The sequence below is a fragment of the Microtus ochrogaster genome, chromosome 5 (genome assembly GCF_000317375.1).
Source record: "Microtus ochrogaster isolate Prairie Vole_2 chromosome 5, MicOch1.0, whole genome shotgun sequence".
In the NCBI taxonomy this organism is placed as follows: domain Eukaryota; kingdom Metazoa; phylum Chordata; class Mammalia; order Rodentia; family Cricetidae; genus Microtus; species Microtus ochrogaster.
In genome coordinates this window covers 10041774-10058757 of record NC_022012.1, presented here as the reverse complement: position 1 = coordinate 10058757, position 16984 = coordinate 10041774, and the positions used below count along the sequence as shown (strand labels likewise).

General features: G+C 46.2%; 1 protein-coding gene and 1 pseudogene across 1 annotated transcript; one reads left to right on the top strand and one right to left on the bottom strand.

Annotated features, from left to right (window-relative positions):
• Positions 1 to 2499: 2499 nt before the first annotated feature.
• LOC102002807 (U6 snRNA-associated Sm-like protein LSm1) lies at positions 2500 to 3392 on the bottom strand. Its single transcript, XM_005346821.3, has one exon. It carries the CDS (start codon positions 3322 to 3324, stop codon positions 2923 to 2925), a length of 402 nt encoding a protein of 133 aa, XP_005346878.1. The 5' UTR covers positions 3325 to 3392; the 3' UTR covers positions 2500 to 2922.
• Positions 3393 to 5979: 2587 nt separating this feature from the next.
• On the top strand, positions 5980 to 7609 carry LOC106143763 (annotated as a pseudogene).
• The last annotated feature ends 9375 nt before the right edge of the window (positions 7610 to 16984 follow it).

Below are 16984 nucleotides of genomic sequence, written 5' to 3'. Positions count from 1 at the left end.
GAGAGCCACCAGCCCTGGGCTGGTCCCAGCGAGCCCAGGGGTGTGAGCAGGCAGTGGGTAGAAGGCACATGGGCAGACACATCATACAGAATAGAATTGGATATTTATTACTTAGAGGAGAGAGAAAGAAAGAGAAGAAGAGTAGAGAAACAGAGAAAGGGAATGGGAGAGAGGGACCATGTGTGCTTGCGTGCCAGTAGGGGAGTGAGAATCTAAGATGGCAGGAGGAGGGCAGGGGTCACTGGGAGTGGGCATGGCTTGTCTCTTAAAGAGATGAAAACCATAACAGTCTGTGGTCTGGGTGATCCTTCAATGACCGTCTCTTAATGGAAGCCCAATGATCCGGTAGTATTCAGTATAACAAGACTAGAAGTCTCAGCAGCCCCAATCTGGTGATAGAGACCTAGAGAATTCCTAGAGAGCGTCTATTCTTTAGTCTCTGTTGGAATCCCAAATAAATAGGCTTTCACACTAGTGAAAGAATATCTCAGCAACAGGAAAGATGAATTTGCTAGCAAGAGTGAGGGCAAGTGGACAAAAGCAAAAGCTTCCTTTTTCCATATCCTTTTATGTGGACCAACATCAGAAGGTGTGGGTTAAGGTTAGTGTTGGTGTTCCCTCGAAAGATCCAATCAAGAAAGTCTTCACACATGTGCCCAGATGCTTGGATTGTGATTGGTTCCAGAAGTAATCAAGTTGTCAACCAGGATTAGCCATCAAAGTCATTTTTGACTTCAGCCTTGACCTGAACTTCCTGCGGCTGCTATGCCAATTTACCAAAAATTAGTATATTAACACAGAAGAAATCTGCGCTCTCATATCAGGCTAGAAGTTCGACATCAGGGTGTTGGCAAGACTGAGAACACATCGGGGTTCCAGGGAGAATCCAATCCTTGTCTCTTTATGCTGGTTCTGTGGACTTCCTTGACCTGTGCGTCCTCTGTATTTGCTTCCTTGGTTGGTTTGTCTGCTCCTCTGTCTGGATCATATCTCCCCCTCTCATCTTCTCCTCAGGACAAAGGAGACTGCATTTAATGCCTACCTGAATGATTCTAAATATTCTGCTTATCTCATGGCTCCTAATGTAATCTTATCCACAAAGTATTTGGGGGCCATGTAAGGTGATGTTAACTAGCTCTGAGAATCAGGACAGGGACATCTTTGTGGGAGACATCATTCAACCTACCCTATTGGCAGTGGTCAGTAACACATTGTACCTGTCTCCTGAAGGCAAGGCTAGCTGACAGAAGAGAATTAGGCAGAGCATCCCAGCCTGGTTTCATGGGGGCATCCCAGGCTCCTGCTGCCTCTCCTGCTGTAAATTACAGAATAAGACAAAACATTCAGTCTCCAAACAGGTTAAGAGCCTCCAGAGAATCGGGTAAGTTGTACAGGACTTTTAACACTACCCTAAAGTCCTTTTTGGAGAAGTCAGAAAGGGCTATTTGAATGTAGTTTGCTTACATTTACTTCAAATGAGCACATCCTCACCATGTCAACCAAACATGTCACAAGCAAAGTGTATGCTAAAGACTGGAGAAACTGCCCCACATTATTTCACTGTCATTTGCTGCTGTTAGATAATAATTGCAAATGGCTTTGATCATCTTTCAGGGGTTACAAGAGAAGTCAGTGGCTATGAATGCTTATGTCTAAGCCATTAGTTTTGAATGGTTTTTAACATGACCTTAACCCAAAATCCATTATGCCCTAAATCACCCAGCTTGGTAGCCTGTACCAACCAAATACATTAGATAATTATTCAGTGTTGAACTTTGCTTTGGTTGAGTGCCCATGTTTAACTTATCAACCACAGCAATACAGCGATTGCACTTGGGAATGTAGAAGTGTCTACTGTGGCACTGGGCTGAATAAACAGTGTAGAAGGAATGAGGAAACAGAAGCAAGGTACCAGGGAGCTGGTGAGATAGTGAGAGCCTTCTTTTCTGACTTCAAAGCCTGCTTGCTTGGTACATCCTCCCGCTGACTGCTTCTCCTCTGAGCCACTGAATACATTCATATTTTAGAATGTCCACAAATTGTGATGCTCCTTAGCTAATTGGTTGTGAAATGCTTTAAGAGCTTTATGACAGAGGAAAGATACAATTACTTATTATAAGATCACACAATTCATTACCTCTAAAGAGCAAACAAAACCATGTTTGAGAAAATAGACTTGTCAGGGCCTGGTTCTCCGCTATTGGCAATGCCACTCCCCCAGCCCCCAAAGGAGATCTGCATGCTGCCACAATATCAAGGTCTCTTGGAAACATAGTTGGGAGTGGTTATTAGTGTGCTGGCTTGGAGACGACACTCCATCAAAATTATAATTTAGTCATCACATCTAATCACCTGGACTCTAATGAAAATGCTTTTCTGGTGTTTTAAATACCATAGGGCTAAAAGAAAACAGGGAAGTCATGACACTGCTAGAATTCTATCAAAGGATTCAGTTTCTGCAGAAATGAAAAGCAGGTTCAAATCTGTAAGGTTATTTTATTTTTTTTTGACACTAAGAGATTCATTCTTTATTTACAAGTAAAAGGGAAATATCTTTTGAAAAGAAATGTAAACTCTGAGATAAGAAAAGCAATACCGAGACGTGATTCTCAGCTCCACAAGCCACTGTTTCTCTAAACCACAAAGCAGGGCAATGGTGAAGCACACCTGTGATCCCACAAGCTGAGGTCAGCCTGTTCTACGTAGTGAGTTCAAGGTCAGCCAGGGCTACAGAATGAACTGTTTGAAACAGAAAAGCAAAATGAAATATACAATTATTTTGTTAAAAAAACAAAATCACATGATTTCTTCATGTTGGCATATGTGAAAGAATAAGATGGATCAGTTTTCACATTGACAGTCTCTGTCTGGTCAAATGTGAACGGTGACGGGTGAGAGCCCTTGCTCTCTAGAGCACAGGACTCAGTACTCGTCCAGAGTATCTGCTCGAGGGATGGAGAGGCCCCGATCTTTAAGGGCCTGAACCTTCAGCTTCTCTGCCTCCAGTCTGGTCTGCTGTTCTACCCTCTGTTCTTCTAGGATCTCTTCAATAGACACTTGCTGGAGGGGTGTGTCACTCTCCTTTTCCAAGTCTATTTCTCCGAGTAGGACCACATTTTCTCCTCTGACCACAAAAATCCCTCGAGGAATATCACCGTACTTTTTGCCCACATGAATGCGCTCTACGGTCTGATGCAGCACTAAGTTGGCAAACTGATCAATGCTTCTTAAAAAACCTATCAGTGTCCTTCCATCACGAAGTAGGACCAAGTGTTTTTTGTCGATGTCCTCGATGAGGCTGGCGGTCCCGGGCATATAGTTCATTTTGAACTCAGGCAAAGCTGCACCGCTGGACGAGGGCGTCCAGTCGCCCGTCGGCGGGCCGCGGACGGGAACCCACCGCTCACCAACCTGTAAGGTTATTTTAAAGAGAAATATCTAAACTGTACTTACTGAGCAACTTTCCTGTAGAAGTCAATGTAGTTACTATCCTATTTTCTGTTCCTTAAAACATTTTTCTAAAAAAAAAAAATGTATGGGTGGCGCACGCACTCACGAGCACACTGTGTGTACCATGTAAATGCAGTTCCTACAGAAAGCAGAAGAGGGCAGCAGATCCCTTAGAGCTGGAGTTATGGGCGGTTAGGAGTCCCATGATTTGAGTTCTGGGACCCTTCACAGGTGCCCTGGAAGAGCACCAATGTGGAGCAGTATTATACAGGCCACACATTCCTGCATTGTATCAGCAGCCAGGCTATCGAGCCACAACAGCAACAGAGGTGCTAAAAGCATCTTCAGATTGGCTGTCTCCTGAGCTAGGATATGCTGATGTTGTGCTGCTCCCTTCTTTGTAATTCTGGAGACCTCCTGAGAAGAGGTGTCAATTCCAAGCTAGTGACAGAGCTGCAGATGTGACTTTAGTCTTGCTACCCCAGAAACAGAATGCTAATGAGCTTCCCCCTCAGTTTACCTTGGGGGGGATAAAAGATGTTTGGAAAATAAACATGGGTGATCTTCAGGATTTAAAAGAACCCTGAGAGTCCCTTCCAATATTGCAGTGTGAACTGTCTCAATTATTCCCATGCCTTCATGCCGATCCAGAGAAATAGTTTATGCTGGGGCACGGGACCCCGACACACCAAGTGCTCTTAGCCTCTGCATCATCTCTGTGGCCCTCTAAAGCATCGTTTAATGGGAAGCCTGATATCTTCCTTTGAGACTCACCTTGGAGTTACTTTCAGGAACATTTTGAGCAGCGGTACTATAAATGTTGCTGGAGTGTACTATAGGGACTCAGACCAAAATGAGTCCCTGGAAACAAACAAACGAGATCCCTTTTCTGGTCTTTGATTTGTTGTCCCATTCTCGAGAAAATGGATTGTAGATTTCATCTATTTGGAAGTTCTCTAGCTCCCCTGACTACCACTGGCAGACACCCATCTCTGCCATCTCAAGCCAGTGGATGCTCTCCCTTCCACAGTCACAGGAGGAAGGACAGAGTTGGACCGTAGGTACCCATATGTAAGGACTCAAACACTTGCGATGTGTTGTTCGGTTTTAACACCACTAGAACCAAGCACCTGACAGAGACAACTTAAAAGGATGAATTATTTATTAGCTTGCAGGCTAGAGGGCTTGCCCCGTGGTGAGTGGCCCCGTGCATTTGATGAGAAGAATAGCACAACAGTGGCAGCCTTTGAAGGGAGGAGAGCATTGGCCTCACAGTAGGAAGCGGGTACTGAGGAAGTGGGCAGAGATGAATGTAACCTTCAGAGGCACATATGCTAGATTAGAACTTACTTCTTCCAGCTAGGGCCCAACTTCAAAAGTTTCCAGACCGTCTCCAAGTATCACCTTTATGTGGGACCAAGCACCTAACTTTCTAACCCGTGGAGGACAGTGCATCACAGTGCAGGTCTGCATCGAAACCTCCTCTGCTTTCTTCTGCGTTCTGTCTCTACTGAAACTAGAATTTCTCTGATAGAAACCTAGCACAGACTTCTCTGAGCATCATCTTCTAGCAGGGTGATCCTACAGGGAGGAAGTACTCTGGGTGACTTAACTTCAGCCACACAGCCACTCATGGACTCATCTCTGAAGACAATAATAGTGTATTCATCCTCATGACTGCATGGAAGAGTTCTCTAGAGTTACACATGGCGCATAACAGATGGTGGAGCTTCAGGGTACAAGTATCGTCAGCTTCACAGAGGTTTGAAGACTTAATATCAACTGAAATCATCAACTTCAATAGGGTTGAGTATGGACATTTTATTTTTAAAAATTATAGAGGAGGAACAGACGAATATAAGACTCAGAGAATGGGATAGCTCTGTGAAACACTGTCTTCTGGATACGATATGCTTGAGGTACCCCTGAACTCAGCAGCTGTGATTGTAAGGTGAAAAGGGCCAAGGAAAAACACCCTGGCCCTGACTTTACCCCAGGACCAGGGCTTGAAATTGCACCAATCCCTGAGCAGAAAAATCCCACCAATCTCTGAGCTTGCCCCAGAATCAGATCACAAAAATTCACCAATCCCAAGTCACCTTGGAAAGCAACCCCCAAGAAATCCTATATAAGGTTGGTACCTGCTCAGTTTGCTGCTGTTTCTCACTCAAAACAGACACCCTCCTGTATTCTTCCTTCCCAATAAATCTCTTGTGTGAGTGTGTTGTACTTTTTGCCAGAGCAGAGCCCAGTTGTAACAACTTTTGCAGGAGCTGAGCAGAACACAGCAGAACTGTAACAGTTTCACAGGGGAACTTTCCCCTAGCAGAGCAGAGCTAAAACATTTCTATTCACTGGGGAAACCCTCCCCTGCCAGAGCAGAGTTGTTACACTCTTTCCCTAGAGCAGAGCTGTAGACTACTATGCTTACAGCAACTTTGTGGTACTCCTTGGCTCCTGACTGCCAGGATACCTTTCCTTCTGAGCTGCAATGCTTACAATATAATCTAAAAGTATACAAATTAGATAATGCTGAGGCATGATGGTAAGAAAATCCTAAAAGCTTTTGTTTTCTGAAGAAAACAACCCCACTTTCCACTTACAGCCCTAACCATAGTCTTCAATTTGTTTTTCTTCACTACTTACATTTATCCAGCTGGAATTGGATACAAAGACACAGCTCTCACCTCGCACAGGATAAGAGGTGGTTTATTCTAGAGCCAAGTGTCAGTGACTATGGCCTGGGAACACAGATTTAGGTTACTCCAAATTCTGTGTTCCAGTGTGGTAACAGTTTGATAATGTTTCTACAGTAACAGAATAAAGAAACTTATCAATAAAAACATTTTTCAGACACATTGGTGGAAACATTAAGTAGGCAGGCTACAACAGAGTAGAGGGATGCCAGCAATAGGCCCCAAATATCATCTGATGATCTTAACTTTAGGGCTAGTAATGTTAATGTTTTGCTAAGTCAACACCTTACAAAGGGAAAACAGAGCTCTGTACATTTCAAATGATTTATCTAATGGCCACAACAGGAAGGGAGCAGTAAATGGCTATGAAGGAGATAAAGATGGCCCAAGATATTTTGACTCAGGATTTGCAATGTTCCAAACTATCTTAGTTAGGGTTTCTATTGCTATGACATGTTGTGCTACATGACAGAGAAACCCTGTCTTGAAAAACCAAAAATACTAAATAAATAAATAAATAAATAAATAAATAAATAAATAATAAAGGTACTACCACATGGCAGAGCATAAATAACGAATATGGGTTAACTTAAAATGTAAGAGCTAGTTAGTAATAAGCCTAAGCTATTGATGGAGCATTTACAATTAATATATGTCTCTGTGTGGTAATTTGGGAGTGGCTGCTGGGTATTTGGGAACCGAGCAGCTCTGAGACAGGAAACTTCCACATACAGTTAAGAGACACTATGACCGCCTGCGGGGCGAGAACGCGGAACTTGGACATCTCGCGGGGTGCTGGAACTTGCTGTGCCGGTCTCCTCTCTGGGTCCTGATTCCTAGCCGTGGCCTTCCCTTCTTGCACCGTGTGTCCACGCGTGAGGTTCTGTGGGCGCCCCGATAGCTGCCCCGGTGCAGGAGTCCAGCTGGCCGCTGCGAACTTCTCACTGTTGGCGGGACTGGGTGCTCTCCCACTCCTTTGCGGTCTCTCTGGGCAGGCCCCTTCGTGTTGGCAGTTGGAGGGAGTGAAGACAGAGAATGACCACATCAACCTGAAAGTGGTGGGACAGGATGGCTCAGTGGTGCAGTTCAAGATCAAGAGGCACACACCACTGAGCAAGCTGATGAAGGCGTACTGCGAGAGGCAGGGCTTGTCAATGAGGCAGATTCGATTCCGGTTTGATGGACAACCAATCAATGAAACAGACACCCCAGCCCAGCTGGAGATGGAGGATGAGGACACCATTAACGTATTCCAGCAGCAGACAGGAGGAACGGCTTCCCGAGGGACCGTCTCCACACCCGGTCATTGTCTTGACATCTGCTATTGAATGGTGACCATGCAGCCACACCAATCACAGAAGTGTCAGCAGAAGCCAGAGTCCCTGACTGGTTCTCCTTTTCTGATGTGCTTGGAGCGGACTACAGACATCATGCAGGGATGAAAGTGTTGTGTGGCGCATTGCCTTTAGGAAAAACGAGAGCAAGGTTTTGGGATTTGTTTATGTTTTCATTTCTGCTTCCTCCCATCCCTAAAATATTTTCCCCCAAAACTTGGAGCTGGGTGTGGACTCAGCCTGCCACCTGACTCTGACCCTCAGAACTGTGGTTGCTTTTAGAGTGATTTGCCCTGGTCAAGGAGAGAGCTTGTGGTCCCATTACCCAGTGGGCTTGCCTATGGGATGTTGAGATGGGAGAGAGGGACAGAATTGCACCTATTTGTTGTAGGTATAGAATATTAAAACATTGAAATACTATCAGCTTGAGCTTTGTCAAATGGTAAAGTTAAAGGGAAAAGACCATTGGAAGGAGTCCTTATGTACTGTGACCCAGTTTCTCCTGGCATGTCCCCTTTCTACTTGGCATCTGGTAATGGGTACATGGGCAGGGTTGTAAGGTGGGACCCACTCTCTTTCCTTGTTATAATGTAGAAGAAAGTAACTGCCATGTCTCATTTGGAAACTGAATGTGGCCTCAGATTATTTTCTAGTACTTGGTTCCAATGCATAATTATGGTTTCTGTGTAAGAAGGTAATTGGTTAAGTATCAAGCTTACAGTGATGCTGTGTACGACCTGCTTTAAAGTGTGGTTGCAAAAGAAAGCCCGGGAGAGGTGACCTCATTCTCATGGATTATGCTCTGCGGCTTTCCAGATGTGTATTCAAATGATGCATCAGTGGGTGACTTCAGTCCTGCATTGTGGGGTCTATACCAGTTATATGTGGATTGTCCTGCCTGTCATCCTTGTGTAAGGGTCCATTGCTGCTTGATGGCCATCTCTGCCTTTCATAGTCACCTGACACTGACCTACCATCTCTCGCTTGCTTAAAATCCCGAGGAAAATGTTGTTTTTCCTGTTTTGCTGTGTGGGCTTGGGTGGGATGTCTGTTGGCTCTGTTGTGTTTATCTAGTTTGTACATTATTTTATCGTCCTTTACTACTGTAAACAGTAAATATAGTTTGATATTCTGTCAAAAAAAAAAAGAGACACTATGACCATGGAAACTCCTTTTTGTTGTTGTTATTTGGGTCTTGGTGTTGTGAGACAGGATTTCTCTGTGTAATAGCCCTAGCTATTCCAAATCTCACTTTGTAGGCCAGGTTGGCCTCAAGCTCACAGAGATCCATCTACCTCTGCCTCCCTAGTGCTGGGATTAAAGGTGTGTGCCACCATGCCTAGCTCTTATAAGGAAAACATTTAGTTGGGGTGGTGGCTTATAGTTTCAGATGTAAAGCACATCGCTCTATGATATGTGCCTGTACTGCATGCTATATGGTACTATGCCTGTAGTGCACGTGCCACTACAAGACAGTACACAAACCAGGAACTAACTGGAGACTTAAAAACAAATAGGCAGAGATGCACAGAGAGAGACACGAACACGAGTCATCCTTGATACAAGAATGGCAATGCCCCATTTATTGTACTCAGGGACAGCTTATAAAAGGATCCTTAGCCATGCCCAGCTCTCAGGATCTTTCTTTCTGTAGGTCTCATCAGCCTGCCATAAATGAGCAAGGTCTTGTGCTCAGAGAAGCTGCAGGCTGCAAGTGAGGTCTTGTGATCAGAGCAGCTCCAGGTGAGGTCTTGTGATCAGAGCAGCTGCAGGTAAAGAAATTCAGGGGGCCAGGGATCTATAGCTTCCAACATTCAGAGGTTTAGTCCATCATGGTAGGGAGCATGATGGTGTGCAGACAGTCATGGTGCTGGAGAAGGAGCTGCTACATGTTAATCCACAGGCAACAGAAGTAGACTGATATACTGGGTGTGGCTTGAGCAGATATGAAACTTCAAAACCTGCCTCCCCTGTGATATACTTGCTCCAACAAGGATATACCTACTCCAACAAAGCTGCTACTCCCAGTAGTGCCATTTTCTTTGTGCTTATGGGGGCCAATTACATTCAATCTATTATGCAAACTCACCAAAACCTTGCAGAGGGCTCAGCTTGAAGGCACAACTTTAGGGGAACTGTGGCTCACAGTGTGGAGTGGAACACTGACGCTATGCTTTTTCATATGAACAGCTATCCAGAAGTAGTCTTTGAATGAATGCATTCCTTCTCCATTGATTCAGGATACTCCTTGCAAGGACAGTATTCTTCTGTAAGAAAAAGGTTAACCTTGAGCCCTAAGCCCCACCCCAGTTTATTTATCATTAATACACATTCTTGAATTAAAGTTGAGTTACAAGAAGCGTTAGTATCCACCTAACAAGAGCCTTCTGATTCTCACAACTCTTTCAGGCTACAGAGCAGAGATAACACCCCACCCCCACCCATGCCTGTTCACATCACAAGGTGATGCTTCAGCTCCTTATTGCTACCAGTTATCATCCGTTTTCCTGGGATTCCTTCACTACCTTGGCTATCTTAATTCCCTCAGTAACTTAAAGCACCAGTTCAGATGCATCTAAAGTGGAAGATGCCCCCCAGATTCCTGCCGCCAGTCCCTTTGTGTCATTGGCCATGCGGTTGTTGCCATCGGCAGGTGTGGTTGTCTCCATCGGCAGGGGCGGTTGTTGCCATCGGCAGGTGCAGTTGACTTTCCTTTCCCTTACAGCTGGCCTGGCTTTGTCACTTAATCTAACCAACAGAGTGTGGTAGAAGTGACACTGGGCCACACTAAGCCGATCCCTTATCAGTTTAAGGCAGACACTCTGATTTTGTCTCTCAGGACCAGTGTGCAAGCTAAAATGAAGTCAGGCTGTCTTCTGCAGGTGGACAGGCCCTGAAGTTGTCCACATGGAGAAACAAACTGCCTGAGAGAATGGATACTCAGAGACACCTTCAGCACCAGGGCCCAATTGAAGAGAGAAGCCACACAACAGCTGAACACAGTTGTATGGGAGTTTAGACATCAACAGTACCTAAGGCTCCTTCGGGGGAATGGGTGTAGTGCAATGCTTGCTCTAAGTGCTACGTGCTATGTGGTACGGTTCGTGAGTTGGGCAAGGGCCTGGAGATTGAAACACACACACACACACACACACACACACACACACACACAGAGAGAGAGAGAGAGAGAGAGAGAGAGAGAGAGAGAGAGAGAGAGAGAGAGAGAGAGAGGTCACACCTAGAATGCCCCTTTATTGTGTTCCAGAGCAGCTTATATAGGATCTCTTTGACTAGTGGCCATACCCTAACTCTCAGCTGCAAGCCCACCAGAAACCACTCCCCTGCCATCAGGAACTCCCGCAGCTGCAAAACAAGTGGTTTGCTCAGCGCAGCTTCAAACATAGGAAAACAAGTTGTTTGCTTCGGCAGGCTGGGGGTCACAGGAAATTCAGGGTCTGGGGGTCCACAGTTCCCAACAAAGGCTAACCTACATTGAGGAGAACAGTATAAAAATTTATTCTTGTTTTCAGAGGCAATATTTTGGGGTGCTTTGTCATCCAGCAGTAGATTAAAGACAGTTGGCATAATTGCCTAACTATGGTGGCTGTGTTCTCCCTGCACAGGAAAGCCTGCTACAGCCTTGACATAGTAAATGTGTGATGAAAAATAAGAAGATATTCTGCTTGCTGCTGTAGAATACCTTGAAAAAAAATAAGAGAACTTGGATAATGCTATGCAAATGAAGAGTTCATCTGTTCACTTCCTACTTCGATTGCCATTCTTTCCCCTCTGGCAGTCTGGGTCTCAAAAGAGAAAGGAAGGCTAAGACCAAGGAATCACCACTTAAAAGAAGGGGAGACGTCAGTTCCAATCTTCAAACTTGACAGAACGGCTTCCACAGCTTCGCTCAAGTTTGTCAGAAAGTAATTTTTTACCTAATTTACTTTTGCTGGACACAGACCTTCTCAGTAGCTGGAGGGAAAAAAATTCCTTCCCACATGGGTGGAACTAATATTTCTCCTACAGTCTCCCTCCCCTTCCTGCCTTGGCATATGGTATATGGCAGGCATAGAGGACTTGGGTAGCCTGAGCATGAGCACACAGAAGCATCTTCCCACATTGGCGGGAACTGGCTTGCCATGCATGACCTCTGTTACATGGTCAGTCTGAGCCATGGTGACTGCTATGTATTGGATCCCCCGTTGCTGGATTCCTCTGCAATCGATACAATAAGCCAAATCAGACCAAATTAATAAATTCAGATTTAATAGACAGGGCAATGCAAAGCAGAGCACATCCAGGTGGCCCTCGGGAAGGCAGGGGACAGAACAAGAGGGCACATGTGGCAGATCTATGGGGCGGGTCTTAAAAGTAGGCGTGGTCCCAGGCCTCTCTGAGGGAGGAGTCCTAGAAGGCCAGCTTTCTGAAATGGGGCAGGGTTTGGAGAGAGAGATGGGCGGGGAAGGGAGATTAAGGCAGAGCTTCAACCAGAACATCTGATTTGGGGATCCAGTACTTACCAGTCATCAGACAGACAATCTGGGTTCCTGGAGGTTCTGACACAGCTGAGTATAACAGAACTCGGGGTGGCTTCTCGTCTACACACAGATCAATGGGGTAGAATAAATGAATACCCAGTTTTGATTCCAGTCTTACTAAGTCATTTCTGACAAAGTAGCTGGAGATAAAAATCTTCCCAGAAAAGGAAAGTGGGCAAGTAAAGGTCCCGAGCTACGGCTCTGCCTTGTGTTTCTCTCTCTCCTGTTGAATTGCTCCTCTGCCTCGGTGTTTCTGTATAGGAGAGAGCTGTGTCTTTGGGAAGAGTCCTCAAGGATGACAGCATGTCACAGCGGCATGTCTGTTCTTGGTGCCCTCGCCTCCTCAAGCACACTCCACACATCTCTTTTGTGCCTGTAATTGTAGGTTGTCATGAAATATTAGTGAATTTAATTGCAGCCTAATTACAGCTGTAGAAGTGACACACAGGGAACAACCCTGCTCACCACTGTGCTCGCCCCTCACTGTGGCTTGTGGGTCTGTATCAGCATTTCTGGGCTCAAATGTCCATGTGGGTGCTGTGTGGGAGGAAAAGAAGTTGCTGGATCCTCTTGCCGCATCTGCAGTGAGGATCCGCAGCACACAGACATGGACAGGTTACATCTGGTGGAGACAGGACGGCCTGCACAAACCCTAGAACTTACACTCCCTGTGGTGACGACTGAACCCAGAGCTCAGTCTTGTCAAAGAGAAGAAACCGGGGAAGGGAATGATGGGGGTGGAGGGGCAGGGACAACTCCCTGAGCTGCATTTTTTCAGATCCTACCCTTTGTGTTCTCTGTCCCATTCCCACAGCAGTCCTGCGTGCTATACACTCCCACCCCATGTTACAATGAATTTCTCCACTGTTACCTGCGCTCTGGCCTGACTGGCTCAAGGGAACCTGTGACTTGTAAAGACATGTGACAGAGAGTGCACAAGGCAAGCCTGCACACGGAAATAAGCAAAAAGACCCATTGTTGGAGGAAGGCCGCTTGTTTATTCCTGGCTGCTTAGTCCCAAAATAACCACACAGAAACCATATTATTTAAATCACTGTTTGGCCCATTAGCTCTAGCTTCTTATTGGCTAACTCTTACATCTTAATTTAACGCATCTCCATTAATCTGTGCATCACCACAAGGTCGTGGCCTACCAGCAAACTTTCAGCACATCTGTCTCCAGTGGCAGCTCCATGGCTTCTCCCTGACTCCACCTCCTTTCTCCCAGCATTTCATTTAGTTTTCCCGCATAGCTCTGTTCCCCTATAGCTCTGTTGTAGGCCCAAAGCAGTTCCTTTATTTATCAATGGTAATCACAGCATACAGAGGGAAATCTCACATCAACCCACACTATGCAAATGACCCATAAAGCTCCACCCCTACCCTATGTGACCAAGAAGCTCCTGTCCTTTGTATAATGGCACCTCTAAATTCCTAAACTTTGTCTCTGCTCTGATGTATTTCCTCTGCTCCCACTTCTCTTGCTATCCATGTGTTCTGTCTGGTTCTTTGTTCCGGAACACAAGAACCTGGACATCTCAGGGTGTACCTGGTAAATGCCATAACCCACTGATATAAGTGGGTGAGCTAGCCAGGAAGTCCTAATCAGTTCCTAGTCTCTTAAACATGCTACTCCTTCCAAGGGCCCCTGAGAGGAGCCTTTTCAAACTGCAAACGTAGGTCAGGCAGCATAAGAGCCATTATGACTCCCAAAGACTCCAGTGACAGGATAAGGTAGTCATGAGCTAAGGTTAGACACTAGCTGTACGCATGCTTGTGTACGCGCACACACGCACACACATGCGCACACACGCATACACGCGCACACACACTTCGTGCACTGCCAGTCTCCTGTGGCAGCTGCCCAGGAAGGACCGATAGCCTCGAAAGAACTGGCATGTTTTCTTTCTCTCTCCCCTAAAAGCCTGCGCTCCTCACAACCACTTCCTTCCCTCTCTTTGCCTCCTCCCCTCATTTACTCTAGACAGTGGGCTGGGAAGTAGGGCAGAAAGATCATGTGGGCGCTAACTCTTCAGATGCCAAGGATCTACATCGCAGTCCCAAGACAGTGCAATGCCAAAGGATCCCTAAATCCACTGATATCAGTACCCCAATACCCACGTTTGCTGGTTATTAAATTTTCTGTTGCCTCCACCAGACTCCTGGTGGGAGGAATTTCATTGTTGTGGCTGTCAAATAGAGCACAGTACCTAGCGTGGGCGCCTTGCTTAGTCTGTGTAAGTCAGATGAATGGAGTAAAGCGCTCAGCCAGTGGAGGGCGGAGCTACTGGGTTAGTCAGTCCAGCGTGCTGGGGTTGAACCGCGATAGCTGCCCTTTGAGGCTTTTTATTAAGAAGACCTGGTTCATAGAGCATTGCTTCATCAGAAAGGGAAGAGAAAAACTCTCTGAGTTTAACTTGATGTTAGAGGTCATGAGAATCTTCTGGCATTCGCGGTGAGTGGGCGTTCTGTGCCGTGTTGCTGGTGAAGGCAGGGCTGGTGCAGTGGCTTTGCAAAAAATGGACCAGCGGTCTACAGACACCAGAGGGCAACGCTGCCCGTTCTCAACCTATGTGACCTGAGGGCAGTAGAATTGGGAGGAAAAGGAATGGTCCTCACAAAACCGTTCAAAAGTGGGTAGAAACTTCCTCATAAAATGATAATTAGCCTGAACCCTCCCTACAGCTGTTAGTTTTCCTTCTGAGGGAAAGAGCTAGTTCTAAAGCAGACTGCTTCTCCTTCGTGCCCGGCAGCCTCCTGCACTTAAGTGTGGTGGTTGGGGGAGTGTCTTAGGGTTTCTGTGGCGATGATGGAAAACCATGATGAAAGCCACTTGGGGAGGAAGAGGTTTTTCTGGCTCACCCTTCCACAGCGCTCTCCGCCTTGATGGAAGTCAGGACAGGAACTCAAGCAGGGCAGAAACTTGAACTGGAGGCAGGAGCTAACGCAGAGGCCATGGAGGGATGCTGCTTACCGATTTGCTCTCCATGGTTCACACAGCCTGCTTGTTTTATAGAACCCAGGATGACCAGCCCAGGAATGGCACCACCCAGAGTGGTCTGGACCCTCCACCACAAATCACTCGTTGAGCAAATGCCCTAAAAGATCTGTGGAGGCATTTTCCAGTTGAGATTCTCTCCTCTCTAATGATGTCAGCTCGTGTCAAATCCACATAAAACTAGCCAGCAGAGAGAATATTGCAGTCTTGATGACTTCCCAGACAAAGCTGTAACTATGTCCAAGATTGTCCTTGTGCCTCCACTATCACTGCACTTTCCCCACATGCTCTGAAGCATCTCTGTCCTGTAAACACATTCTGGATCTCCAGACCTGCAGGTGGACCTCCTCCTTTCTCTGCTCACTAGACAAGCTTGACACACGGGTGTGAGGGATTGGATTTAATATTCTAAAAAGTGTTCTTGAGCTGGGCATGTGGCTCAGTGGTAGAGCATTTGTCTAGCAAGCATGGGCCCATGAGCTCAGTTCCTAGTATCACAAGAAAGGAAAAGAGTGTTTTCAAAGAACGAAAATGAGGTGCAGAGGTGGGGAGTGGGGTATGCAATCATGCGTATGTGTTTATATTTGAGCATATGGAAGGACTCAGTGTCTTCATATACAACAAATGAGTCCTAAATCTCTTCTTGCAGGAGCATTGCATGGCTGTGATGTCAGTCTTGATTACATGTTGGAGTCACTTGGAAAGGGTCTGAACCCTGCTGGTGTCTGGGACTTACTCCAGCCTAGGCAATCAGACTCCCCAGCCGCTGCTGGCATCGCAGAACACTCAGGAGTCTGGCATTGGCAGAGGTGGCACAATTTTGAAGGAAGAACTTGTTTTTGTCATATTCTAGTATCTTTTTCATTAAAAAAAAAAAAAGATGGCGATTCCAATCTTAACACCACATGTTTGGCCAGCAGGCATCTGACCAAAGAAGGGGCTCGGTAACATTGGTTCCTTACTGAAGGTGGCCCCCATGCTGGACTGGGCTTCCTCCCAGACCCTGGATTAGGCATAAACCCTACCCAAACACCTGTTTCCAGAGAGATCCTTTATTAAGGATAGAAAGGGAAGAAAAGTTAAAGCGGCTGCTTTCTGGCTCAGGCAGAAAACAGCAGCAAATGACCCTGCAGGTGTCGTTCTAAGACGAGAAAAGGGAGGTCTGTGTTAGAGGGGCTAGGATGCGGTGGTAAAGGAGCTAGGGGAGGAGGGAGAAGGAGAAGAGGACAAGGGAACGGAGGAAGGGCTGTTTTTTCCAGATGGACAAGGGACTGCCTCCGGATAGAGGGGAGACAGATGTGCACACAGGCAAACGGTGGTTTATAAAGGTAAAGATGTCATATTGTGTTAGGATGAGGTGTTTAATTTTAATCGGGCATGTTAATTAGGTGAACCAGACAGGGCTTTTGATTGCTGGACTTTGGCAGTCAGCCTAAGGAGGAGGAAGTGGCCAAATAAGGGAATAGACCTTAGTGACTACTTTTAGGAATGTAATCTACTGGTTTTTAGCAAGGCAGAGGATAGGCAGAAGGGCAAGGCCTGCTAGAGGCACGTGCTCAAGTGGGCTTGTGTCCCTTCACTTCTTCCTAGTCTGTCAGGAATCTAAGGCAGAAATTACACATTAGAAGAACCAGGTACCATGTTCGGCTCTTTCTAAACAACAGCTACTTCTCTTTTTAAAGGAAGAAAACTTCCTTTGACAGTCCTTGAACCACCCAGAACAACTCCTCTCGACTCCAAGTCACCCTCATACCTTACTTAACAACTTTTAATCACTCCAGAGATGGTCAGGATAAAGGGATTGTGTGTGCTTGCACATATGTGCACACACATGAGCACACTGGTATGCACACACATGGATGTGGAGACCAGGGAACAATTCAGAGCCATCCACCTTGTTTAGGAACAGAGTCTCAACACCAGACGGCGGAGGCGGCCGGAAGATGCGTTCCATAGCCGGCAGGGACC

Excerpts from the sequence above, each read along its gene's own strand:
- LOC102002807 (XM_005346821.3), bottom strand. The coding sequence starts at position 3,324 with ATGAACTATATGCCCGGGACCGCCAGCCTCATCGAGGACATCGACAAA.